The sequence below is a fragment of the Lytechinus pictus genome, chromosome 12 (genome assembly GCF_037042905.1).
Source record: "Lytechinus pictus isolate F3 Inbred chromosome 12, Lp3.0, whole genome shotgun sequence".
Taxonomy (NCBI): Eukaryota; Metazoa; Echinodermata; class Echinoidea; order Temnopleuroida; family Toxopneustidae; genus Lytechinus; species Lytechinus pictus.
In genome coordinates, this window is record NC_087256.1 from 31,224,534 (window position 1) to 31,251,963 (window position 27,430).

A 27,430-nucleotide genomic window follows, 5' to 3' on the forward strand; every position below is an offset into this window, starting at 1 on the left:
TATCTTCATAATCCGATCTATAAATAGCAATCTCTGTAATCATGAAATGGTACTTTTTATAAACTTGAACAGATGGGTTTGTAACTAAATTAACAATTAAATTTCGAATTTTACGATATGAAAATTGGATAAAGCACATGATATCTCAATAAACAATAAATGCGAGCACGAATTAGTCTACAACTGTAGACCCACATCTGCAGTGTGTGTATCACAGCTGATTCAAGGAGTCTGCATAGCAGACTAGGTCTACTAGAGCCTCTGAAATGGCTCGCTTCGCTCGCCCTTTCAGGCTGGTTTGCTTCGCAAACCAGCTGCAGATCCCACTTCACGAGCCATTCAGAGTCTGCATAGCAGACTAAGCACGAATCGTCAGCTGATTTATTATATAGATTTAAACTTCTAAAACCTGGACATTATGAGTTTCGAGCTGAAAATAAATGTATCTAAATAAATAGAGTAAAATCCACCCGGCAAAAATGTTGAAAATTTCATCAAAATCCGATAACAAATATAACAAAGTTATATTGAATTTCAAGGTTAAGCAATATTTTGTGAAAACAGTTATATGCACATGATGAATATGCAATAGGTTGGCCGATAATGCCATGTCCACACTTTTCATTTTCTTATATTTTTACCCTATATAATTTCAGATTTTCATACGTGAAATTCGTCTCCCTTGTAACAAAATAAGATGCAAACTAGCTTGCAATCATTCTTTTTTGTCATTCTTGAAGGACAAAATTTGAATAAACGTAATTCAAATAATACAGGCCTATGGTGGACAGGTGGACATGCTTGAGACGTACTACGTAGGGCCTACGTCAAACATAATCTGTTTCTCAGAAATCATGAATGCAAAACTGCAAATAAAATGTCTCAAGAATTAGTGTTATTCTTTGCCCGCGATGATTTTCAGTGTTTTGTTTATCTGTTCAAAAGGCCTACGTACCCTGAATCTCAGTTTTTAGTTCGGAAAACCCCCTCAAGAAAAACCCAGCAAAAAATCAGTTTTAAATTTTAGCGGCCGATCGAGGAAAATTGGTTGAAACTGAGGCCCCCCTTAATTCATGCATGATGAGAGCTGTACCTGTTTCTTCCCTCATCTGCATGCCAAATTGCCACCCTCCTCTTTCCCTCCTATATTTCTTTACCTTATACTCACAGAATTTTGCAAATAGTAGCCGGGGGGGGGGGGGTGGAGACGCCCCTGCAATTTTTAGCGAGGTGATATATTTTTCGTTTTAAGTTTTAAGATCATATTTCTTTCTTTCTCATTACACAACATGTGAAAATAATGAATTACACGAAATCATTAAAGGAGAATGAAACCCTTGAAACCAGCTGAATCCATATCAAAGAGAAAAATCAAAGAAACATATCATGCATATTGTTGAAAGTTTGAGGAAGATTGAATGACTAATAAGAAAGTTATGAGCATTTGAATGTCGAGATCGCTAATGCCATGTAGATCTTCCCATTGGCAATGCGATCAAGATCTGTGATGTCACACACGTACAACTCCCTCATTACTTTAGTACTAATTTCACTTATAAATATTCTCACTTTTATAGAGTCTATCACAAGGTGAGGTGTTCTCTTTATGAGAGGACAAGTACAGAGGTTTCACAACATTATATCATTGATGAATCGTTTGTCATAATGATAAGAATGAGCAAAAAGAGATGTTTTGGGGTATATTTTCAGTGTCCAAAAGGGGAGAGTTGTTCATCTTTGACATCATAGATCTTGGTCGCATTGCCAATGGGAGGATCGCCATAGCATTAGTGATCTCGACATTCAAATGCTCATAACTCTTCTATTGCTAGTCCTATTTTACTCAAACTTTTGTTGATCTTATTCTTTGATTTTTCTGCTTTCACAAAAGCTAACTTATAATTGCTCCAAGAGTTTAATTCTCCTTTAACATATTAATTAAATCTGAATTCATATAAAAACAATTTCAATATTTCGAATTATATTGTATACGGTATTTATTTTTTGCCCTTTACAATACCATTAAATCAAAATAATTTGAGGAAGTTATGATCCTAACCACCCCCCCCCCGCTCCCGGTCCCTCCCCCCCCCCCCCCCGAAATATCCGACATCGACAGAATCCGACTACCGTATATCCGAGTTTGAGTCGATCGCTGGTACTGCACTGCACTACTGGTACATGCCTACATGGTACACGGTACGTACATGCATACCGCTGGTAAAAAGGGTAGGCCTAGCTACCGGTATACGTAGTCGTAGAAGGGACAGGTGAACATTTTGTACAATAATGTTACAGTTACTGATAAATAATGTTTTGAATGTTACTGTTAGATTGTAGAGGATGTTGAGTGAAAGTAAGTAAACGTAATAGGTGATAGCTGACTACTTCTAAGTTACTACTACTAGATCCAACTTAATTCTCCTAACGTTAGATCTAACTTCGTCCTGGCGAATCTTGGAATGCTGGCGATCGCTGCGCCTGCGGCGCTGCAGTAGCTCGCTCGGCTAGCTCCAGGGGCCTGGCCTGTTGCACGACGAGATGGGGCATGAACGGGTCTTTCTTAGAACCGTTCTACGTAAGAACGAGATATCGCTCAACTGTTTCACAAAGCCGATTTGGGCGATACGAAGAATGGTCCTTGGAGAGACACCTCCAAACATGTCCTACGTAGCAGGGGCCGCGGAACCGGGGGGGGGGGGGGGGGGGCTTCAGCCCCCCACTTTTTTCCAAAACCGTGTAGGCTACAAAAACGTAAAAATTACCAAATTATTGTGATTATTAGCATGGTCAGCCCTAGACAGCTGGCAGCCGTCTGTTTCGAGGAGTTTTTTAACTTTTTTTAATTTTTTATTTCTCCTCGTACACAGACGGCTCGCTAGCGTGCAGCCACCATTAGGGGACTTGCAATGCAAAATCCCCCCGTCGGGGCTCTTCAATTTTGGTCTTTAATGAATAAAAATTTTGAAAATTAAAGCGACCAAAATGCAAATTGATATTCCCTCTTGTCATTAATTGCCAAAAAACGGAGAAAAATCAAGTTAAAAGGAACAAAAACAGTGACTTACCTCGGCTGTCGCGCAAATTCACTTCCCCGTTTTATCCGATCTTAAGTACATAAACATATTGCCATTGAGTCCCCTGTACAGATCGCGCTAGAACTTCGGTCTCTGTATTTGGTGAGTGAAGCCAACGGAGTTCAGCTGAACAACCAACATAACAGAGACCGAAGCTTTTGGTCTAGGTCAGCCCCCCCACTTTGAAAACCGTTCTGCAGCCCCTGCGTAGGCATGATCTTCTTGGCACACCGCCCACTAGACAGGAATAACCGTCGTTTCTGGGGATTTATTCAACAATTTCTGACATTTTACTGTAATCCCCATTTACCGACGGTAGGGTGTACGTGTGGGCTCGCATGTGTTCTCATTCCCTCCCTTTTGTCAATTCACAGTCCAAAGTTTGATGTAATTTTACACATCGAATTTACAATCTAAGCAGTAGAGGTGCACGGCCAATATGGGAGACTCTCTCCAATAGGGGAGACAATCTCCCACATTGGAGACTTGCTTTGCAAAAGGACAAAAGAAACAACACCAACAAAAGCATGATTTTTTCCACCCAAAATTTTGTCTCACTGAGGTCAGAAGCCCATTTGTTTTGTGTGTGATTGACAACAAAAATCCTTATCAAAACAAAAGTAGACGGTGAATTTTTAAAGTAGACGGTGAAAAGGGGTAATTTTTCATGAGGAATCTGCTTATCACATTTTTATTTGCCGCCAAGTTAATCCTTTTGCAGCAAATGTAAACAAAGGAAATTGGACCCCAAAACTGGAGACTGTCTCTGAAATTGGATACCTAAATTCTTTACAAAAGTCTCTGATATTGGAGATAATCTCCCACATTGGAGACAGTCTCCAATATTGGCCGTGCGCCTCTACTGCTAAGGATGTATAAACAACAAACTTTTAAAACTTGATGTTTTAACATTTAAATACTTTAAACGATATAGATGAAAAAGGCATGAAAAATATACTTTACCGATGTTTAATTGGGTTGAACACGATAAAAATGGTCAAAATGGCAGCCAAACTATAAAATATTTACAAACGAACGTCAACAATCACGAATGTGATATTGATATTGCTTTCGATATTATACGATCTGCTCCATATGCGAACGAAACCGAAGATAAACGATACTAGTTATACTAGTACTAGTACTAGTTATAATCGCGATATATTGATTCGAGACATTAAGTTAATACGATAATGACGTCATTCAAGATGGCAACTTGCAAGAAAAACCGTCAGGTCAGGTGAAAATGTCTTAGATGACAGATTTCTCAATCATCCAGAGGATTTTTTTCAATAACTCCGGCCCAAGGTATGCAATTACTTAAGTTATTTATATTTCCCTGATAATGGAAACCATGAAACTTTCAATTTTGCTTAAAAAACAGTTTTAAATCGCGATCTATAAAACGCTAGTTCACTATACGTTGGCTGTAGGTACGGGGCCCCATCCCCTTCAGTCTATGTATGGTGAGTGGAGCCAACGTAGTTCAGCGGAACAACCAAAATACAGAGACTGAAGCTTTTGGTCTAACCGCCCACCACCGTCGGCATTGAGAGAAAATGCGTTTACGGCAAGTCACTGCCACACTGACACATATCATCACCTTTAGGCTTTACATTTTTGGGGGTCATTTGATGATCGATTGCACTCTGATGCGATGGCGCCAAGTTATTTTTATATTGGGACTGTCATCAATGTCACGGCAAAACGGGTGTCATTATAACTTCTCCGGGGTAATCTATATTGTACAACGCCTACTTAGCTTGTTGTACGCGAGCAAATGGGAGGCTGAATGTCAAACATTCGTACCGTTGCACAAAAGACGTACCATCCAAAATGTACCGTCCAAAATGTACCGTTGCACGGCTTAGGAGGTGACGTCACAATACGATTCAATTCATTGCGCTCAGTAAAAATGCAGGTGCAATACGCGTATAGCCTGCTGGCTAAATGCGCAATGCTGCCCGAGGTGTTCGCTTGTGGGATTTTGCCTTTCACTTTCCATATTTTTGCTCCCTTTTCATAGATTACTGCAGGAAAAACTCTTTATTTTAAAACATATTTTCGCTAACTTCCGAGGCGTTGTACAACACAAATAGCGAATATTCTTATTCGTGCAATGGTGCAAAATTTCGCATTCGGTGAAAGAAAGAAACACTCTATTCAACTCGGCTAACGCCTCGTTGAATAGAGCATCTTTCTTTCACCTCATGCGAAATCTCGCACCATCGCACTCATGCCTATTCGCTATTTGTATACAGGCCCATATAATTTGTTTAAAAATATGTTTTTTATTTTCTCACATTTTCTCCCTCTTTTCCCCACACTTTTCCAGTTGTTTTTTCTACCAAACTTGAAATATCGAAATGGGCGGCAATCCCTCTGACCCATCATGCTTTATCATTAGATAAATAACATTCTAATTTTATGAAAACAAATTATGAAAACAAATTTTTCAAAAAGAAATTATGTATAGTAAAAAAAACCTGATTATAACGTTCAGCAAAAAAAAAAAAACCGCGATATCGATACAAAACTAAGATGTTACTTAACATGCTAAATCATTTATCTATTTTTATTTCATTTTCATAATCATTTTTTTGTTTGCTGAGATTAATTTTAATCAATTAATATTGTTGGATTTGTGCTAACTTAATTGAGATGATGAATGAAACAAAAAACAAATCTGCGGTAACAAAATAGCTAATTAAAATATAGATTAGGTCTATATAGCTTACGAATCCATCACAATCATAACAAGAAAAGGTTGGAAAGTCCATACGAAAAGGCGCATTTTAAATAGCTGGGTAGGCCCTGTCATAGCAATAAATGTACGTCTCGACTCCTTTGAAATGTTGAACATATATATTTTTTTATATTCTTGAAGCTTATGTTCTTATATATAAAGTTATGAAATATGACCAAGCAACGTTTATGATCATTGTCATTTTTAGCATTGTTTCTGTAAATGGTATTTCTTTTTCCTTTCCGGATTTATTTCACAATATTGAAATTACTTAGTTGCTTAATTTTGTATTTTCTGACAAGGGTCTCTTTCGTTGAAATATCAATAAAAGTAGAGGTGGGCTATAAATGGTGATATTTCAAAGCCAAGCAGATTGTTGTACTGATCGACATCATTTTAAAGAAAATTGGTTGAAAATGGGACAGTGCGGGCAAAAAAAAAAAAACGATTTTGAGGGGGCGTGGCCTAAAAATGCTGAGTCTTTTGAAAATGAAAAAAATTCCTCATTTTCTTATTTGAAGGCCTATTAAGCTGATAATGGTGTCTATTTATATGTTTACTTGGCTTATAAATCCATTGGCATTGTCAAAAATGCTTAAAATATTCTAAAAGTATTGAAACTTTTTTTAACTAAGCTACATCCTTAGCAGATGTAAACAAAGAAATGGTTTTCCAAACTGAAGACTATCTCTAGAATTTCATACCGGTACTAAAATTCACACAGCTCTCTGATACTTTAGATGCTCTCCCATTCATGGGAGTCTACTACATTGGCTGTTTGCCTCTACTGCTAAGCTGGATATATCACAAACACAAAATCTTATAAAAATTTGATTGTCATTTTTAGCTTTATTCCCTCTTGCTCTAGAATCAAACTTTCTTAATCTGTTCAACATTATTTGATAAATTGATATCATGATCATACGCACATTTTCCATTGAATCTAGAGCAAGTTAACAACTCAAACCTAGGGCTCAATATAACTAAGTGCTCATTTTGTGAGATAACGTGCCATTATTTTCTGTCCCTACAGGTCAAGGAATAGTTTGCTGTGCATGTCAGTAATTTCCTGTGAAAGTTGAAATTTCAGAAATCAAGAAGATGGCAAATTTACCCAGTTTCGTAAACCTTACAGACCTCGTCGCTCGCAAGGTATGTTTGTCTACTTTAGAGTTGTACCCATCATCGTTATCATCATTGTTATCATCATATCATCATCATCGTCGTCATCATATCAACCTCATCATCCTCATGGTCATCATCACCATCATCATCATCGTCACCACTATCATCTTCATCATTGTCATCATCTTCATTGTCATCATCATCATCATTTGTCATTATTATTTTCATTAAAAAGTTATAAAGTAGCAAAACTCCCCACCCTGAAAAGGGAAAATATGGGATACAAATAACATTGTACAGCTATCAAGGCCTATATGTGATATGATAAGAGGAATTATTATTACAAATTCTTCTTCTACCCTCCTCTAGGTTGGTGGAGAGATTCTTTTTGCCACTGATGACTGGTTTGCCGTTGCTGAAAATCTTCTCAAGGTGGGATGTTTTCTCTTAAAGGGGGGAGTGAACTGGCCAACAATCTCATTACCTGTGTGTTTGGTCTCAAAATATACCTTTTATGATAGCTATCGATAATGCAGAGAATGAATTAGCCTATTTGTGTAGGTGAAAATGTTTTGAGCATAAAAGTACTTGTTTTTCTTAGCAACATATTTGTGGTATTAATGTATTAGGTTATGGATTGGTGTGTTATTATTCAAGTGGTTCTCTCACTCCTCTGTTTGAAGACTACACTGCTTAGAATGTTGCCTTATTAGTTGGGAACCTAGCCAGATTCAAGTAATTTGAAGAATTTAAAGGACAAGTCCACCCCAACAAAAAGTTGATTTGGAAAAAAGGAGAAAAATCCAACAAGCAAAACACTGAAAATTTCATCAAAATTGAATGTAAAATAAGAAAGTTATGACATTTTAAAGTTTCGCTTAATTTCACAAAACAGTTATATGCACATCCTGGTCGGTATGCAAATTGGCAGACTGACGACGTCACCCACTCACTATTTCTTTTGTATTTTATTATATGAAATATGAAATATTCTAATTTTCCTCTCCTTGTCAAGTGAAACAAAGTTTTATTTCTCCCTGAACATGTGGAATTACTATTATTTTAACAGTTTATGGTTAAGTTAAGTTGGTCCTTATTGTCAAATCTGTAAAAATTGAAATATTGTAGTATTCAAACAATAAAAAACAAAAGAAATAGTGAGTGATGGACATCATCGACTCTCTCGTTTGCATATCGCTGAGTTGTGCATTTAACTGTTTTGTGAAAAAATAAGCGAAACTTTAAGATGTCATGACTTTCTTATTTTACATCTGATTTCGATGAAATCTGCAGCGTTGTTTGTTTGATTTTTCTCTATCGATTCAAATCAATAATTTTCTGGGGTGGACTTGACCTTTAAAGCCCGAATTAAAAAAGGTGGTTTTTAAAACCATCGGTTGAACCCATGGTTTATGCAGATTTCCTGTATAAATTATGCTTATTTACCGCATATATTAAAAAATGTCCAATGCTGATGCGCGTTTTTGTCACAGTGCACCCAATTGACGCCTGTTGCCATGGTTAAGTATGCTATTTCATTCATGAGTCCTCTGTTTGAAGAGTGGACTCATTAATTCAAAACAGTGGACTCATGAATAAAATAACGTACTTAACCATGGCAACAGGCGTCAATTGGGCGCACTGTGACAAAAGCGCGCATCAGCATTGGACATTTGTTTAATATACGCGGTAAATAAGCGTAATTTATACAGGAAATATACATAAACCATGGGTTCAACCGATGGTTTTAAAAACCACCTTTGTGAATTCAGGCCAACGTGGAGCTTACAAGGCTACTGGTTCATATTGGCTTTGGTAACTATACTATGAATTTAAAAAAAAATCATTGATTCATGAGCTAAATCAACCATGACTTTATTCATCAAGGTTAGACAGGAAAGACAAGTGCTTTGTAAGCAAAACAGGCAGTTATTTCATTAAGATATGTGACCAGCCCAAAACCAACAATAAGGCGCCATGGAAGGTTCTCTGTGAATAGCCACTATAGCAATTCGATCTTCAAAAAGCAAAAATAGCTCATCTGAAAGAACAATTCTCTATATTGTCAAAATTTTAAGTTTTAAAGTTGAATAGAAAAAAAAAGACATACAAGAGTTTCTTTGAGTGGACTGCTTAGAAGTGTGTACATCTCATGCTTATGGACTCTCAGTAATCCTCAAAAGTCAATCATGGTTTCCTACTTATTTTTGAAGCTCTTGCTTTAATAGTTTCTACTGCATTCAATCAAATACTTTTGAGGATTATTGTTGCTCAGCTTTGACAATTTATATCTCATTTTAAAGCATAGGATGTGCTTTCTCTTAATACTTAAAAATCTCAAAATTCATTTTGGGTGACATGGTTTTGGGCTGGTAAGTCACATACATGTATTATGATGTCCTGCTAAGGGCATCATCATGCCATTATAGAGTCTTCTGGCAAGCATGGTCTCTGTATGTTGTGTGCATGCATGTGCAGTAGAAAAACTATCTATTTTGTATTACTTCTAATAGAATCAGAATAGTCATGAAATTGATTGAACAAATCAAATCTTTTTGTAAATTCAGGACTTAAATTAATGTCAGGCCACCAAGGTCATGATTATGAATGCCATTTTTATTGTCCTCAATGCCCCTCTTACAGTAGCGTACCTAGGATTTTCCACGGGGGGGGGGGGGGCAAAACCGTCCGCCAAAAAATTGACAAGCAAAAAAAAAAAAAAAGGTCTTCAACCACAAATATAGGATTTCGAACCAGAAAATAATTTGACAAGCAAAAAAAAAGAAGAGATTTGTTGTGCTACTTTTTGTTCTTTTTCATTTGAGCTATAGAAATTGTTATTAGTGGGTGGCCTTGCCCCTAAATATCTTTTATATATATTATATTTTATATATCTTATATTTTCTCAATTCTTTGGTAGGAGGATGAACCTGTTTGGTGGGAAGGGGAATTCACCGACTTTGGAAAGAAGATGGATGGATGGGAGACAAGACGCAAACGCATCCCTGGTCATGATTGGTGTATCATCAAACTGGGCATTCCAGGTGTCATCCGTGGTGTTGATGCTAACACCCGACACTTCACAGGCAATTACACACCAAGAATATCCATCCAGGCTGCTTGTTTGACACCAAGTAATACATCAACTTGAATTTACAAAAAGAGGTTTAGAATTTATCTGGAGTTTTAAGTCTCTGCCAAGGTTTTTAAATACATGAAAATAAGTGTTGATACATGTATGTGTGAATTTGTATATTTCATTATACATGTTCATGCGCTCCCATCTTTCATTTGGAGAGGCTTGTGGGTCATACACTCTTCCCTGTGACAAGAGGCCACAGTCCACATGAGAAACGAAAAAATTAAAGTAATATTTTAAGTGAATGATGAATCCCAAGCGCAGCGAAAAGTAAGGAATAATCAGTAGAATTGTGAGATCCCAGATCGTGTGAACGGCAGCCGAGATCAGAATAGGGGTCATCATGCCCCCCCCCCCCCCCCATTGACTCAAATGAAGGAAAAGTATAGAATTTCTAATAATGGTATCACAATTTGTCTGTATAAAATTGTTTGTTTGCCTACAGACGTAGAATTCCCAGACCGATCTAGTGCAATGGGATCTAAAGCAACTGAAGAACAATTTGAGGAGATGAGGAAATTGCAGACAGAGGTTAGATAAATTTTTGTCTCACCTGCATAGCAGAGTGAGACTATAGGCGCCGCTTTTCCGACGGCGACGGCGGCGGCGGCGTCAACACCAAATCTTAACCTGAGGTTAAGTTTTTGAAATGACAGCATAACTTAGAAAGTATATGGACCTAGTTCATGAAACTTGGCCATAAGGTTAATCAAGTATTACTGAACATCCTGCCTGAGTTTCATGTCACATGACCAAGGTCAAAGGTCATTTAGGGTCAATGAACTTAGACCATGTTGGGGGAATCAACATCAAAATCTTAACCTAAGGTTAAGTTTTTGAAATGTCATCATAACTTAGAAAATATATGGACCTAGTTCATGAAACTTATACATAAGGTTAATCAAGTATCACTGAACATCCTGCATGAGTTTCACGTCACATGACCAAGGTCAAAGGTCATTTAGGGTCAATGAACTTTGGCCGAATTGGGGGTATCTGTTGAATTACCATCATAACTTTGAAAGTTTATGGATCTGATTCATGAAACTTAGACATAATAGTAATCAAGTATTACTGAACATCCTGTGCAAGTTTCAGGTCACATGATCAAGGTCAAAGGTCATTTAGGGTCAATGAACTTTGGCCAAATTGGGGTATTTGTTGAATTACAGCCATAAATTTGAAAGTGTGTTGGTCTAGTTCATAAAACTTAAACATAATAGTAATCAAGTATCACTGAACATCCTGTGCAAGTTTCAGGTCACATGATCAAGGTCAAAGGTCATGTAAGGTCAAAGAACTTTGGCCACGTTGGGGGTATTTGTTGAATTGCCATCATATCTCTATAAGTGTATTGGTCTAGTTCATAAAACGTGGAAATAAGAGTAACCAAGTATCACTGAACATCTTGTGCGAGTTATAGTAGTTTTCAAAATCAGCACTGCTGCTATATTGAATCGCGTGATGCAGGTGAGACGGCCAGAGGCATTCCACTTGTTAATATAAATTCAAGGTTTATATTTCATTACTTTTTTTCTGAAAGTGCATGTATTTCACTTTAGAGTGGGCAGCAAATTCTATCCTTGGCCAATTCTATAATATACAGAAATAAATGGGTTTTTGGTAGCGCAAAACCGTAAAATAAAATAGCCTTTATTATAAACCGACATACTGAAGCTTTTCGGCATGCACTCAGCGGAGTAAAATTGCATGAATGACCAGAACGCTAGAGCGAATCAATATATAATGGAACCAATAGATAGTTTTGCCTTTGTTTTGTTGTTTTCATTTGTTCTTGCTTATCGACCTGTATATAAGTTACATTATTTTGATATGTTGTTTGTAATTTTTAAGAGATGTGAAATGAATTGAATTAAATTGAACAATGCATGTCGAAAAAGCTTCAGTATGTCTGTTTTTAAGGCTATTTTACAAATCTACAGAAAGGAAACATATATTTTAAGCCCTGTAATGATGGGGTAAGTCTTTTGGTTTATATAAGTATATAGTACCCAGCCTTGTGATATCACCTTTATTGTCATTCGCATATACATATACATATAGGTATACAGCTTGTAAAATGTTGATTTATATGACTTTCTGCATTGCAATATGCAAATTGGTTCATTTGGATCAGAAAACAATTGGGGATTAAGAAAAATTTTGCGATGGTTCCTAACATTTATTTGAAAATTATACACGGTTGATGATCTAACGTATTTCATTGTGTGTTTTTCTAAAAAAGACATGGGAAGAGATAGTTCCTAGATCGTCGCTCAGGTCAGGTACAGAGGAAACGTGCCATAACTACTTCCAGGTCAACAGCGAGAAAAGATGGACCCATATCAGATTGAACATGTATCCAGGTAACCAAGCATTTTAGCTCAGCTGCTTGTATTTTTTTCCCTCGGATAGGATGTTGAATGGAGGCCCTTTGTAGACGAGAGTCACCACCTTTGCACGTTAAGAACCCACTGCACTAATCATATAAGAGTAGGGGGAAACCCCAGTGCAGTGGTCCACCTGCACTCCCACAATCAGTGATATTTGGAAGAGATACCTTCTTGTCATAGTGATTGAATTAACTTTGTGTTCCAGGCACAGGTGTCGCCAAACAAATAATAGTAGTTTCCATTAGTGCAAGTAAACTGCACTATATGATATGACAAACTCTTGCATACATGACTCTTTATTACAGGGTCCCACTCACAAGCCTTGCTTGTGTAGGAATTCCAATGCAAGAAAAATGAATATTTATGTATAACATTTTGTATCAGTGATTTACATTATATTGGTTCATATATGTATGCTTGGTTTTGAATGAAGTTATCATTTATTCATTCAATCTTAATACAATATGTAATTTCTGTACTGATCATGGTTCAAATCAGTTTAAGAATATAAATACATAGCTTAAAGTAGTCTTTTTTACTTGTCTTGATTATTGATCACTTTTATGAAAACCAATATTTTTTCACCTAGGGTTGAATATTCATACAGGCAAAATTAATATTATTATAGGTATTGAGATGAGTTTTTTTTCTGACGGAACAATGTTTGCCACATTTTTAGGTTCACCCCCTCCTCTGTCATTAGTTTGCGTTTAATTTTTGATTTGCACTCTGTTTATTGAATAGATGGTGGCATAGGACGTCTTAGGATCTATGGTGATTCGAAACCAGACTGGTCACAAGTCAACCAAAATTCTGTAAGTATTTGAAATATATTAATTATTAGGATCATATTTTGTGCTTTTCTTTCTCATATGTAAATGCTGTGATGTTTATCTACATTATTAATCATATTCTTACATAATATCCAACTATCACTGTTGCTTTTCCAATGTTAATTAATAACCAGATATAGTTTCTCTCGTTTAATAGCAATATTAGGATTGAAGATGGTAAATTGGCACCTGGGGCCCGTCTTACAAAGAGTTACGATTGATCAATCGTAACTCTATGGAAATCCATCAGTGTCATAAATTTTTCTACAGGAAATTTGCACAATGCCCTTTGTAAACAAAGAGAAGCACAGAGAAATTTAAGAAAACAATGCATGAATATACATCGTAGCTAGAAAATATTTTGAACAAACGTGCATAATAGATGTTGATGTTGCTGGCCGTCCATAGTTGCGATTGATCGGATCAATCGCAACTCTTTGTAAGACAGGGCCCTGGTCTTTACACACTTTGTCTATTTTCCATCTACAACTAGTTTGTCTACTAACCATATAATCAAATTGCAATTTAGCCCATTTACAAATTTGTCTAATTTCCAGTTAGGCTATAATCATTACATCTAATATCTACTTGGTCTAACACTACTTGGTTTATGACCCCGTTCTTAGTCCTAAAACTCGTAAATAATGATGATAATAATGAAGTTCTTTTATAGCGCATTTTAGACCTGTAAGGACTCTCAATGTGCTTTACAGAAATAAAATTATACAATATAAGAATTGCTTTACAATAACAATTACAGAAATAAAATTATACAATATAAGAATTGCTTTACAATAACAATTACAGAAATAAAATTATACAATGATAAAGAAAATATAAGAAAATTGCTTACAATAACACAACATCAACATTAATCAATTACATGTGGCATAAGTATAAGGAATGGTTTAATTGAATGCTTTATTAAAGAGAAATGTTTTAAGTTAGGATTTGAAAAGTCCAGGATTATTTTGTGATCAGGGAGTACCGGGCAGGGAATTCCAAAGAATGGGGGCACTGTAGAAGGACCTTTCGCCATGTGTCCCGATATAATTCCATTTAATTTCTTCCTCTTTTTTTGTATTATATACGAATGTGTCATATTAACTACCCAATTATTTATATATATTCTCAAGGGTGATCCACGGTTTGCAATAATTGCTTTTAGTGGACCCCCTCATTTCCATGTTTTATTTTTATACTATTGTTTTGAAAAATGTAAATCTTTAAGTTTGTATCTGATATGTTGAATTGAAATGAAATAAAGATTTGAACTACTACATGTTTTACAATTGTTTTCCCCACAGAGAAATAATAGGATTTTTCAGTCACAGATATCTTGAAAGTTTCTACAGGCGCAAGTTTATTTATTTTTTGTTAATCCTAATTAACAGTACAAAATACAACACACATCAACATTAAGGATTTCTTTGAAAACCCTCTGTACTATTAACCTACGTCTTATATTTTGTCTTTCTTTCCTATTCCAAATTTTGAACCTTTTCTTTGTTAGCTGATTGATCTGGTAGCTGTGGAGAACGGTGGAGTTTGTGTAGGGTTCAGCGATGCTAAGTTCTGCTACCCTAAGAACTTGATAACTAAGGAAAGATCGGTGACGATGGCTGATGGGTGGGAGACGGCAAGGAAGGTATGGAAACAAAGATCATAATTTTTATTTCAAGAAACAATTCACTCATGAACATTGTGATTTTTACAACCCCTAGCCTCACAACCATGCAAGAATGAAAACAAGTAGTCGAGGGTAAATTGCCATTTTGTCTACTGCCAACTCGTCCACTCGTCACATGGTCTACTTTCATTTAGTCTAATGCCATTCCGTCCATCAACATTTCGTCTAACAACCATTTGGTCCAATCATCACTTTGTCTAATCACCATTTCTTCTCATAACCAGTTGGTCTAATATCCATTTCATTTTCATTCATTTTGCACAATTCAACACTTGGTCCAATAAGACCAAATGGTGTATGGACTAAATGGCTATTGGACCAACTGGTTATTAGATGGAATGGCATTAGACTAAATGAAAGTAGACCATGTGGTGAGTGGACGAACTGATGGTAGACCAAATGATAGTAGACGAGTTGGCAATTGGACGAATTGGCATTAGACGTATTGGAAATAAACCGTAGACAAGGTGCACACTGCATCTGTGCTAAGTAGTCAGCGACTCCTTATTTCAAACATAAAGGGAGACGACTATATATTGTTGTTTTATGGTCCAACTTAGTGGAAATTCATTTTGTGTACATGCAAACATACAAATTACAATGCATTAAAAAAATATACATAATCAAGGAAAAACAGATACAAAATATTGGCGTGCACATAATACATACTCATTCTTATACAAAAGTTGAATTAAAAGAGTATGAGATCATTATCAAAATAAGAACAAAAAGTAGGCATATTCAGTAGTATAATCAAATTTTGGATCATTTTAGATCTATTAAATGAGTAAAAGTATCAGGTCATTTGATTTATTTTCTTTATTACTTGAATATGCAAGTTAAAGCATCAGTTGCCAAGAAACATAATGCATTGCAATGGCCATCCATGCAAGTTATTGTCCTAACAAATTGTCACAGAAAATATGAAGTATTGCAAGGCTGCAGATGAAAAGAGGGTTAGGAAAATGAATTGCAACATTTATTTAGAAAGACCCTTCATTGTAATTCTTGTTTTTAATTCTATTTGGCATTGCCAGTGCCTACAAGAATAAATTTGATGAAAATGGAGCATATGTTTTGTTTCTTTCTAATGAAACCAGAAAAAAAAACCATAGTCAAATTTTCTTGAGCTTTATGAATACCGGTTTCTGGTACAGATAACAAAACAATTTAAATCTGTTATAGTGCCACAGATGTAGTAGCAACGTTCTCGCTACCACGCGTCACGGTTGGCGGGCGCCGCCAAGCCTGAAAATTTTCAGGGCAAATCCGCCAACCCTGAACTTCCCCGACAACCGTGGCCGACAACTGTAAAGCAGGCCTAGATCTACACAAAAACTGAATAATATATAAAAAAATAATCTGCTTTTCAGATCCTAAAATAAACTTGTCGATTATTTCGTCCACGATTTCTTCCCGGGATTTCTTTGACTCACTACTACTAGTGCGCTATATACGATACGACCTTCTACTCGAGGCCCAATCTCTTTTGTGGGAAGTGCGAAGATGTTTACCTCGCATTTGCGTATCGCATTGCTCACATTATTTACGTCTTTAAAATGGTAGTAAATACGCTCAAAAACAAGTGAGGGGAGAGAGGTATCGTGGGTTTACTGGCTTGGGCAATGTAATTTAGATTATTACGAATTTCAGTTGATATTGTCACTTATTATGTCAAAAATAAAGTGTGTCAAAATTACTATCAAAATTCGATCGAAATATAGTTTCATCTCGTCCCAGGCCCCAGCCTTTATAGCTGCATCTAGATGAATTCATTGAGTGCATTTCTGATGACACTGCCGTAGAGCGAATTGAGAAAAATTATTCAAAGATCACGTTAATAATGACAAAGCCAATGGAATGGATTGATATAATGTCCAACTCATTTACTTACATCAAAATGATTTATTCACATTCAAATTCTGATTTTACTCCATTATTTCCAAAGTCTTGATCTCTACGTCGATCTTTTATAACTGTCGATTAATTTAGCGACGGCGTGTCTACCGAGTTCTGTGCCACTGCACTCGCGCTCGCAACGGTCACATTCATAATACAAATCGCACATGGCATCAAAATCCTTGATCCGATAGTCTTCCAAAATTAGATGGGATCCAAAACTAATTTAATTTGATTTTTTTCATATATTCATTGAATCTGTTATAATTTTCATAAGTAATAATCTTTATTAATATTATTCACATTTTTTATCATTACGACTTATTTTTTTAATGTGAGTTATACGTACAGTGTATTTTCATTTGTATTGTTCTTTATTACTCTTTGCCTGCCAATTAAATAATGAGCGCACCTGTCGCGGGCCTGAGAAATGTTTTTAGTCATCACAGTGAATGCTTTATGAATTTGTTGTACAATTGCTTAACTACGATTTAAAACAAAATATCATTTGAAATTAATTTGTGTAAAGGAAAAAAAGAGAATGGGGGGTGGCCGTGGGCAATGTAGATGAAAATGATGGGATGTTTGTGACTTTGTGGGGAGGGGATTAATTTCGTAGCGCATGAAATTAATATTCATTTATGGATGTGTCTACTGTGATTGTGGCTGCATAATCTTTATGGCGATTGGAAAATCCACCTTGGGTCGGAAGAGGTACGTGATTCAATAGATTTCAACAAAGTGGAATTGGCAATTCATTCACAGATATTCGTTTCAAGTACGAATTATTGAAGTTGATATGTGTGAACGTTTTAGAGGATATCGGATATGTATATCGTTTTTTCACGCCCACAATGAGTTGCTAGTATAATTTGAATATCGTTGGATGAATTTTTCAAGTTCACTTATGTCTTTATGTTTTATATCGGAATTGTGCTTTTAATATATGAGTTATATCTTGGCAACGTCGTTAGCCTAATTATACTGCGAGTGGATGATATTTATGAAATGAGTTGGAATGTGAACGAGACGCCCCAAAGCCGATGGCACGTGATCTAATTAGTATTCACTTTCTGGGTTGAGCCAATTATTGTGCTTGAAAACGGGTTTCCCCGAATTCCTGCCCTTGGAATGTGTCCCACGTGTGTGACCTGTTAACCTGTTGTTTGAGTGCGAATCAGCTGATTTCGTGACCTCAAAAACTCTTCATGGTGTTTACGCTGGATGGGGGCTATAAAATTAAGAAGATCTTTCTCTTTTATTCATTTTTAATAAACTGTTCGTGATTTTCAAACTACACCTATAGTGATATTGTGATGCAATTTATTGAATCACGTACCTCGATCATCCCACTCATTGTGCAAGAAAATATTTTTTTAATTCACCAAAATATACATGTAAGAAAGATTATTCAGCCGTCATCATCGGTAGAAGTATAGACACGTCTATAAAAATGTATTCGCTTCGAATATTGACTTCTTCACCAATCCCACACACACGATCTCAACATCCCCTTGTCATTGTCCACGCCACGACCCCTCCCCTATCGCTCTCTCCCTTCGACCATCCTACAACCCCACCCCTCTTCCTCTCTTTCACACGCTGTATTTGTAGGCCTACATAATGTATTATGTAAAAATAGAAATCTTATTTCCTGTCAATTAACCTATACTTTCAAAACATTTTAAATCGCAGTTAAGAAAAACAAATTCGTAATATTAGAGTATAATGAATGACTAAAAATATTTCTCACGCTCGTGATGAGCACAGCACATTCATTATTTTATAGGTGAGTAACGAACAATACAAAGGAACACAGCAATAATTGACAGTGATAAAAGAATCTCGATTGGAAATTATTAGTATAAACATCATCAACAGAAGTCTTATGAGAGTTATAGTTTCAGTGAGTATCGAATAAACCAAACAAAAAACCATGCAAATTATATAAGTTGGGGACCCCGTCTCATGAATACCGATGCCCATTATTTGGAAGCCTCGGAAGAAAACTTCCGAGGCTTCCAAATAATACCTCGGTCACATTTGCTCTACGGCGAGTCGAAAACAGCCGTTTTATTCATTTTTATTCAAACCACGGTAACCACCTATATTCAGCTGGTACAAAAAATGTTAAAACGGCTGTTTTCGACTCGCCGTACGGCCGCCGTAGAACAAATGTGACAGAGGTATAAAGTCGGAACAATCTTTGGATTTAGTAAGGGCGTGACGCAGCGCAAGCTCAAAGGGCTACGCATGCGGTCCGTAGATGCAGTCGGTCATTGACATAAGAAACAACACGCATTCACAAAATTAATTGCACTTTCTAAGGATGTAGCGATATCGATCTGAACATTGGAAAGTATGGAGTTAATTTATCGATGTAAATAGTCTATAAACTGTAAGTATAAAATGAGATTGACTTCAATTTTTAAGTTATCAGTAATTGCCTTTCTGCTTCAATCGCAATTCGCGCAACCGTTACGGCTGTGTGGCCGGAGAAGCATTAAATAGACATAAAATGTGGTGCATTTAGCAGCAATCTAAGCTCGTCGATATTGATATTTTCGATAGCTACCGAGCTTTGCGCGGGAGGGGGGACACCCCCCTCCCGAACCCTCCCCCCTTGCGTGCTTCGCACGCACCGAGGCCGCTGCGCGGCTTGCGTCGCTTTGCGCCGCCAAGCGTCAGAGTGAACCTGGCGAGAACGCTGTCTAGTAGTTCATGATTAATACTAGTATGACATCTATGTATACGTATATATCATAAAATAGTTGAAGAAAACATGATTAGGATTTTTGTGAGAGATAGATGTATCATTTGGCGACCCCTAGTTGACCTACTGACTAAAACCATGGTTTAACTGGTTCTAACTTACTTATTGAATTCAGGCCTCTTGTTACTAATAAATAAATAAATTTAATCTATCTTAATGCTCCAAATGAATCCTATGGAGAAGTATTTTGTGATCACTTTATAGTATGACAATGTGAAATGATTAGAAGAAACATGATATGGATTTAAATCAATTGGTTCTAACATAGTTTTTTAATGAGATATAGTGGAACCACTGACTAAAATTATGATTAAACTTTCTAAAACTTCATCAATACTATCCTCTGTGTCTCTCTTTTCACTTCAGCGTGACAGACCGGCGATCCTGGAGATGGGTCGAAACGGTGTCCTGGAATTCACCAGCAGAGATTGGGCGGTGTTTCGCCTTGGTACTAAGGGGATCATTGAGAGGGTAAGTCAGGAAATAACATCATCTTGGGAGACATTAACCTGTACTTGCTGCCCTCCACTCAGGTTTGGTGTACTATCATCACAGGGTGCATGAAGGGTGCCTGAAGTGGAGCGTTGTGGCCCAGTGGTTTAGTCTTCCGATTTTGAAACAGGGTCGTGGGTTCCTTCAGCAAGAAATTTATCCACATTGTGCTGCACTCAACCCAGGTGAGGTGAGTGGGTACCCGGCAGGGTTAATTCCTTGAATGCATGAGCGCTGAAAGGCAGCTCGAGCTAAAGCCGGGGTAATAATAGTAATAACGCGCCTCGGAATAGAATATTTCTAGATAGATGGCGCTATGAATGCCTATTATTATTATTATTTTTTGTATTTCGCTAATCACACGATTTCCTTCATTGTATAATTTCTGAATGGGAATAATACGGTGCCTTTATGCCGATCGTACAATAATGACATTACGCTGATGTTCGATGGTCCTGTGTCGATCATTTGATTCCCCTATGATGTGTTTGAGGGCCACTATGATTTATAAAAAAATTGTGTAACTCTGCACTAAACAAATCAATTCATGATATTGATGATCGTGAATCTATACAAAGTCATATGATAGTTGCATGCCAACCTAATATGGTAGGCCTTGTCATATGTTTTGTATATAACAAGAATGAAAGACATTTATAAAACTGCATATTTTTTGTGCATGCTAAACAGAAGAGACACAAGCTCTGACAATATTTATGACAAGTCATGGCATCTCCCATTTATGGCATCTCTACTGAATTTGTCATATCTCTGTCAAAAGATAAAATGCGAAGATAAAACAGTGTTTAAAATCCTGCCCAAAGTTTTTACTGATATTTATGGCATATAGGACAGCTTGAAATTACCTTCAGATTTGTAGTTGTTGTACAACATATTGTATGTAAATATTGCCTTTTGCATTTATGTATTATACTTTCTTGATGTTATGTGAGAAAAGTTAACCGGTCAGTCTGAGTTGTTTATTTAATTAGATGAATATTTGATTTAAAATTTGAAATTCTTTTAGATTTTCTTAACAAAAGAAACCAAAACCCAAGGTAAGAATCAGTTTAATATTGGAAAGAGTAAAATAACAGGAATGATTTAAAAAATGTTTCATCTAATAGAATAAGCGAGTTACAGAAGTTTGAAAAAGTCTTGTTGTTATTGCTGTGGGAATCCTCAAATTGGCAAACATGCCTCAAACTGACTGATTTTATAGACAACTCTCCCGTTTGTTTTCATATTTTCCTGATTATTTTTCAAATGGCTTCTTACCCCCTTCTGAATGAAACATATGTCATGGGAAAATATAATTCACATCAGATATGTCAAGGTCAGGAGGAGACAGTTAAAAAGTATGTAAAATACAGGGGAAATCTGAAAATTTGTGTACAAAACAAATGGAAAGTTTCCCACAAAATGAGTCATTACCTTCGTATCTTATAACCAAATTTGGTGAAACTTGTTTGAAATTGCTCCTCATTTTCTCTTTCTAATAAGAAAGATTTTCTGATAGGGTCTCGGTTCCCTTTAGATCTTTTGCTTGTTTTTGTTTTTCATGGTTTTTAATTCTCTTCATGATTTTCTTAACAGATTGAAGTGGATACCAATCATTTCAAAGGAAACTTCCCAGATTCCTGTACAATTGAAGGTAAATTACGTTTGCCTTCAATTCCATTTACACCCTTTCATGTGATTATTGCCCTATATTCTAGAAAGCAAACTTGGATATGCCATTCTTGTTTATTCCATTGATTGCAATACAAAACCTCTTTTGAGCCTTTTGTATTGATTTTGTAAATAACTTGAATTCTGCTCTGATGATTACTTGAAAAATATGGTTTTTTATGTTGAATTAGAAAAAAAGCATTTGGCATATTCAAAGAATTATATAAGCATATAAGAAGTTGAGTTGTACAAATGACTGTTATCTTCACATGGATTGCTCAGATTTCTAATTGTAACTGCGAACAAAGGGCGGGAAAGTTCATGATGATGAAAACAATGATATAAAAATATTGGTGAGGGCTTGAGGAAAATTGATTAAAAATCAAATAAAATAATTGTGATTTTGAATTTTTGAATTTGATGTCATATGCGAGCAGCTTCCCCTATTTAGGAAGAATCATTGAAATGTCAATTTCTCAAAAAGATGAAAATGGTTTTTACTGTACCTTCATAATATCAACAGAAAAATAATTTCACATCCGCTCCTGGAAGAAAAAAAAATATTTAAGTTATCATGGGTCTTTGACAAAAAATTAAATTAATGCATTTTATATTACAAAACATATAGGGCAGCTGCTCGTATATATGACATCACAAATTGAAAACTTAAAATTCTAATAACTTTCTAAATCTTTGATGGATATTCCTTGAACTTTCACCAATGTTGTTTATCATTTTTTCTGGTAGTTTCACAACATTACTCTTTGTCAGGGTGAACTTCCCCTTTAAGTAAATAATTTGTATTTTTATCTCTGATTTGTTGTTAATAGGATGTGTTCTAACAGATCAAGAGGAGAAGTATGGTCAGATGCCAAGAACTGATAAACCTCATGGTGATTTTGATTCCTTCAGATGGAAGACCATTCTACCACCTGCTAAGGTAAGACTCCTCTTCTGTAGTCTCACAAAATATCGATTTGGCGGGGGGGGGGGGGGGTGGGGGTGTTTCACAAAAATTTAAGTGACTTATGGTCATGCGTAAATGGTCATGCGTAAATGCCCATGCACACATGATATGTAACGCACAATTTTATTGATTAATCGCAGGAGCTTGCATCCTCCAAATATGATTTGACCAATGCGGTGATGCCTTTTATACCGCATGCAACTGGGAATTTGAATATGACTCTTAAGTCACATTGACTTAAATCTTTGTGAAACACCCCCTGGGATATGTTTCACTGAGCCTACAGTCTGGCCTTGGGGAATTCCACTCTCTGCATAGACTGAAGTATCCACTATGCACTGTAAGGCTGATGGTTATGTGAACACCATATTTGAAGAAAATTCAACTTTTTCTGATTTCTATCCATCCAGGGGTGGTGATACAATGAAGGGGCAGGGGATGGGGGGGGGGGGGGTACTTCCCCTTCAAATTTTGAAATAGTGAAAGAAAGAAGGAATAATTTTTTTTTTAAAGTCACTTAGAAGAGAGAAGAATTCCAAGAGAGAAGTCTTGGTCGTGGTAGTTTTGTAGATTATGCCATGGGTAACGCGTGTGCCAATTTTCGTAGCTATCGCACAATCGATGGCAGAGATCATAAGGGTGTTATCGCCCCCCCCCCTCAGTCTTCTTAAGCATCGAAATAGCCAATTCTATTTAGGGTTAAATCTCCTTGCTGTCACACATGAAACTTGTTGTGGCTATCAAGATTGAAGAAACAAAATTTGAACTTCATCACAATTGATGTCTGCTAGATAAAGTCTCCATCTCTGTTTATGAGATAACACTTGCTCTTATTGGCTGACAAATGACAGAAACTATCCACCTATCAATTAGAATGAATAATCAAATATGTTATGTTAATTAACAAACAGAATATCTGCTTACAAATTGTTATTATTCATGTGTATATTTTAATTTGTATATGCATGGCATGCACATATCAGTATTGACCAGCAGCACATGCTTAAGGGGTCAATTCACAAATTCATGAATTGCAATATAATTACAAAGCAAACAATAAAAAACATGTTTACAATATTGTATCAAAATTTAATATCAACTTGCAAGATATATTTCATGACATGGAAGGTAATAGGAAGAGAGGGATAAGCTCAGGTGGGGGGGGGGGGGGGGGTTGAGAGAGAGAGGGGGGGGGGATAATGGATAATAGAATGAGAATTGAGTGAGATAGAAAGAAAAAAAATGGGGCGGAGGGTGAAAATGAAGAACTGACACCATGTCGAAATTGAGAATTCAGATTTCATTTTTTTTTCTTCTAGCTCTCTGCTCATAAAAGACATCACTACAAAAAGGATGCATTGGTCAATGTTGGACCGGTCACTCACGTCCGCTTGACCATGAAACCAGACGGTGGTATTAGCAGACTGAGATTGTGGGGGCGAATATCATCAAGACTATAATATAACATTCTGTTTTATTATATTGTAGCACTTACAAGGTAATCAAGTGAAATACAGTGTTCCCAGAAAAAAATGGAAACTGGGATTCCTAGAATTTTTTGCAACACAGGCAAACCATTTATGGTACACTATATTCATTTACATGATCATAAATTTCATTTTTTCAAAATTATTTTGAACCCAAATATGAAATGAATGGTTCATACATGTAGATGCACATGAAGAGTTTGAAACATCAATTCCATAAGCGAGTTTTGCAGAAACTTTTTTTAGGCATCTGCAATCTTGCATAAGAAAACTTATCATGTTTTTAATCTTGCATAAGAAAATGTATCATGTTTGTGTATAGGCATCTATGAGTATTCATATTAGAGAGCACATTATTTTACGTGGTTGCTCTTGAAATAGAGGTTCGAACATTTGTTTAGAGATGTCATACACATTTACACAATTACCTCCAAATTGTAAAATAGAATTATAGATTGTTACAGGACATTGTTCGCTTTCGAATGTGATCCCAGTGGATTTTATTCTGATAAAATCAGATTTAATGTTCTTAAAATTTTTCTATAGAATAGGAAGATTATTGTGTTTCTTGTTTTCTGGTTATTTTGAATACATGTATATGTATCTATGTTATAGTAATGTATATCAAAGTCAAATAATGTTAAGAGTCTTGAAAATTTTTATCCTTACTTTTTTTTTTGGGGGGGGATGTGGATGCATATATAAGCATGCCATTTTGTGTTATGTATCTACCTCTCATAGTCTTATATATTTCTTATGTCAGTCTGTCTGATTTGAAAAAGAAAAAAACACATCAAAAACAAAAATGATCACTCTGATAAATATACATGCATTCATATAATATTAATAAGATAAAATGTGTGTTTACAGAAATGTTTATAGATCAGTGTAGTGTTACTGTCTGGCAGCACACATCCTTTGGCTCTGTTATAAGTGAACATTGAGCGTAAACAGATGCTCCAAAAGAGAATTACTTCCTTTTCTAGTTTTACTTCCTCTTGCTCACTCTGATAGATTTTGATCCTATCCCACAAATAACGAAGCTGAGATTTATTGATGATTTATCATAACTTAATCACATGCAAAAAATGACCTATCATTGCAAAGATTAGTCTCCTATTTTCATCTGGTATAACATAGAAGATTCCTCTTTTAGCCATGAGTTAGTTAAAACAATTTGAAGAAAGGGAACCAAAAAGTCACTTGGCAGGTGTTATCTGAATTTACCAAAGGCCGGTACTTCATACTTGCACATTATAATCTGTCCATCGTGAAAGCCCAGTTGGACGAATGCAATTAAAATTCAGACAGCATGAGTTTGACCAAACTCAGGATCGTCATTTGCCTCAGTTCAAAGTTCTATACCATCCTAAATTCTAGACTCTTTGCAGGTCTCGTCGTTGTTAAACGAAAACAAACATTGTGTATCATGCCTATACATGTATGTATGTATGTATGTTTCAAAGGGGAAAACAATATTTGCTTCTGGTTGTACTTACCTATTGCTCTCCCTTTCTTTTCCCAGATATACTGGGAGAGTAACATCCCCCTTCATGTTTCTCTGGGAGTGCCTTTTGCTTTTTTCTATTTCTAATTGCTGTTGTATTAATTCCTCAATGGCAAATAATTAGGAACTTATGACAATAAATCATGGCATGTGGCATAGATTTTACTTGTAGTACCTCTCTGTTCTGAAGTAGGCCTGTTTTTCCCTGTGTCTTATCTTTTTGAAATAATGTCCATGCAAAATTTTGCATGGATCAGATCTGAAGGGAGGGGGGGGGCATCTCTTTGGTCTGAAGAGCCCACTCAAAATAGGATTGATATTTTAGATCACAGTGAGTATATGTGTTCTTGCTATGTAAATGTTTTCTATTATTTTTTTTCTTTTATATAGCATAGTATTATAGTATTTTCTTATTGCTGTTTTTATTAGGAGTTTCTTGCCCTTTGAATAATGGTAGATGTATATAGCTAGATAAACTTTATGATACATATATATTTCTCCTTTTTTTAAATCAATGAGTGAAAAATCTTCAAAAGATGAAGAATGTGCTGTAATCATTGTTGCATAAATCATGAAACCAAATTTTTGCAATTGTTTATTTGACTTATTTCATAATCATTGCTCTGTAGAAACTTAAGATTTTTATTAACTTGGAAGTGGTGTCAGAATTTTTAAGAATAATTGTGGCTTATTGGGATTTCATTAGTTATTGGTGTCGATTCTGTAAAGTTTGGCTTTCTAAATACAATTTCTTTCCCTTTTAGAGATGTATATGTTTCCCATATTAAACCTCATATTCTACATTTTAATATTTCAATATTCATATTAATATATTAATGTAATGAAAGTCTTAAAAAAAGATTATAATTGTGTGGTATAACTGACTCTCCATATATCATGAAAACAATAATTGAATTTTTGTCAATAGAAAGCACTTACTGTATATGAACAGTATAAATATTGTACCAATTCTTTCCATTTTCTAAATACCATTCAGAAATAACTTGCGTATATTCTTTGAATGATGTTGCGCTTTTTTGCTTCAAAATTTAAACAAAATAAAAATATATTCTTTGTTTTAGATATTCTACACTGGTTTTCTCTAATTGATTTTGTTTTCTTCAACACAAGTTGTGTGTTTGTGTTTAGGTGTTTTATTTTGATTGGGAAGAAGTTTTTTTAATTATTATTTTATGATTATTTGTGTTATTCCATCCAGTCACTGAGTGAGATTGATAGATGGAGGTGGTGGTGGTGGTGGGGGGGGGGGGGAAGAGAGAGGTTTGAAATTAAATATCAGCGAGAGAACAAGGGAGAGAGGGGAGGTGGCAAGGAGCAAGACAGAGAGTGTGTGTGCATATATACACTGTGCCCCACAAAAAAGGAAACTCATTTTCAGAGATGGAATTTACAATTATTAAATGTTTTTACCATAAATTTTATAGTTATGGTAAATGTAGAATCTCGTCTTTAACTTGAGACCAATAACTCAGCACGTCGTTCTTGCATGGCAGATTACAAACAATAAATATTGAGGCAGATCAGAAACGATTTGCGCAGAAGCTTAGGTATGAATCTATTCTCATTTCAGGGATCAGAGAGAGAAACTGAACAAAGAATACAAAATAAAT

General features: G+C 35.8%; 1 protein-coding gene across 3 annotated transcripts; it reads left to right on the top strand.

Moving 5' to 3' along the window:
- Positions 1-2,168: 2,168 nt before the first annotated feature.
- LOC129272739 (allantoicase-like) lies at positions 2,169-26,927 on the top strand. 3 transcript variants are annotated; one of them, XM_064107353.1, is made up of 12 exons: positions 2,169-2,199; positions 6,857-6,975; positions 7,318-7,380; positions 9,869-10,082; positions 10,533-10,618; positions 12,333-12,453; positions 13,225-13,295; positions 14,827-14,961; positions 20,042-20,146; positions 21,764-21,821; positions 22,669-22,778; positions 24,125-26,927. In XM_064107353.1, the coding sequence occupies exons 2-12, from the start codon at positions 6,925-6,927 to the stop codon at positions 24,263-24,265; spliced, it is 1,155 nt and encodes a 384-aa protein (XP_063963423.1). In that variant the 5' UTR covers positions 2,169-2,199; positions 6,857-6,924; the 3' UTR covers positions 24,266-26,927. The 3 variants fall into 3 exon arrangements, with proteins under 3 accessions (XP_063963423.1, XP_063963422.1, XP_063963421.1); XM_064107352.1 differs by lacking the exon at positions 2,169-2,199 and adding an exon at positions 2,212-2,270; XM_064107351.1 differs by lacking the exon at positions 2,169-2,199 and adding an exon at positions 2,223-2,356.
- The last annotated feature ends 503 nt before the right edge of the window (positions 26,928-27,430 follow it).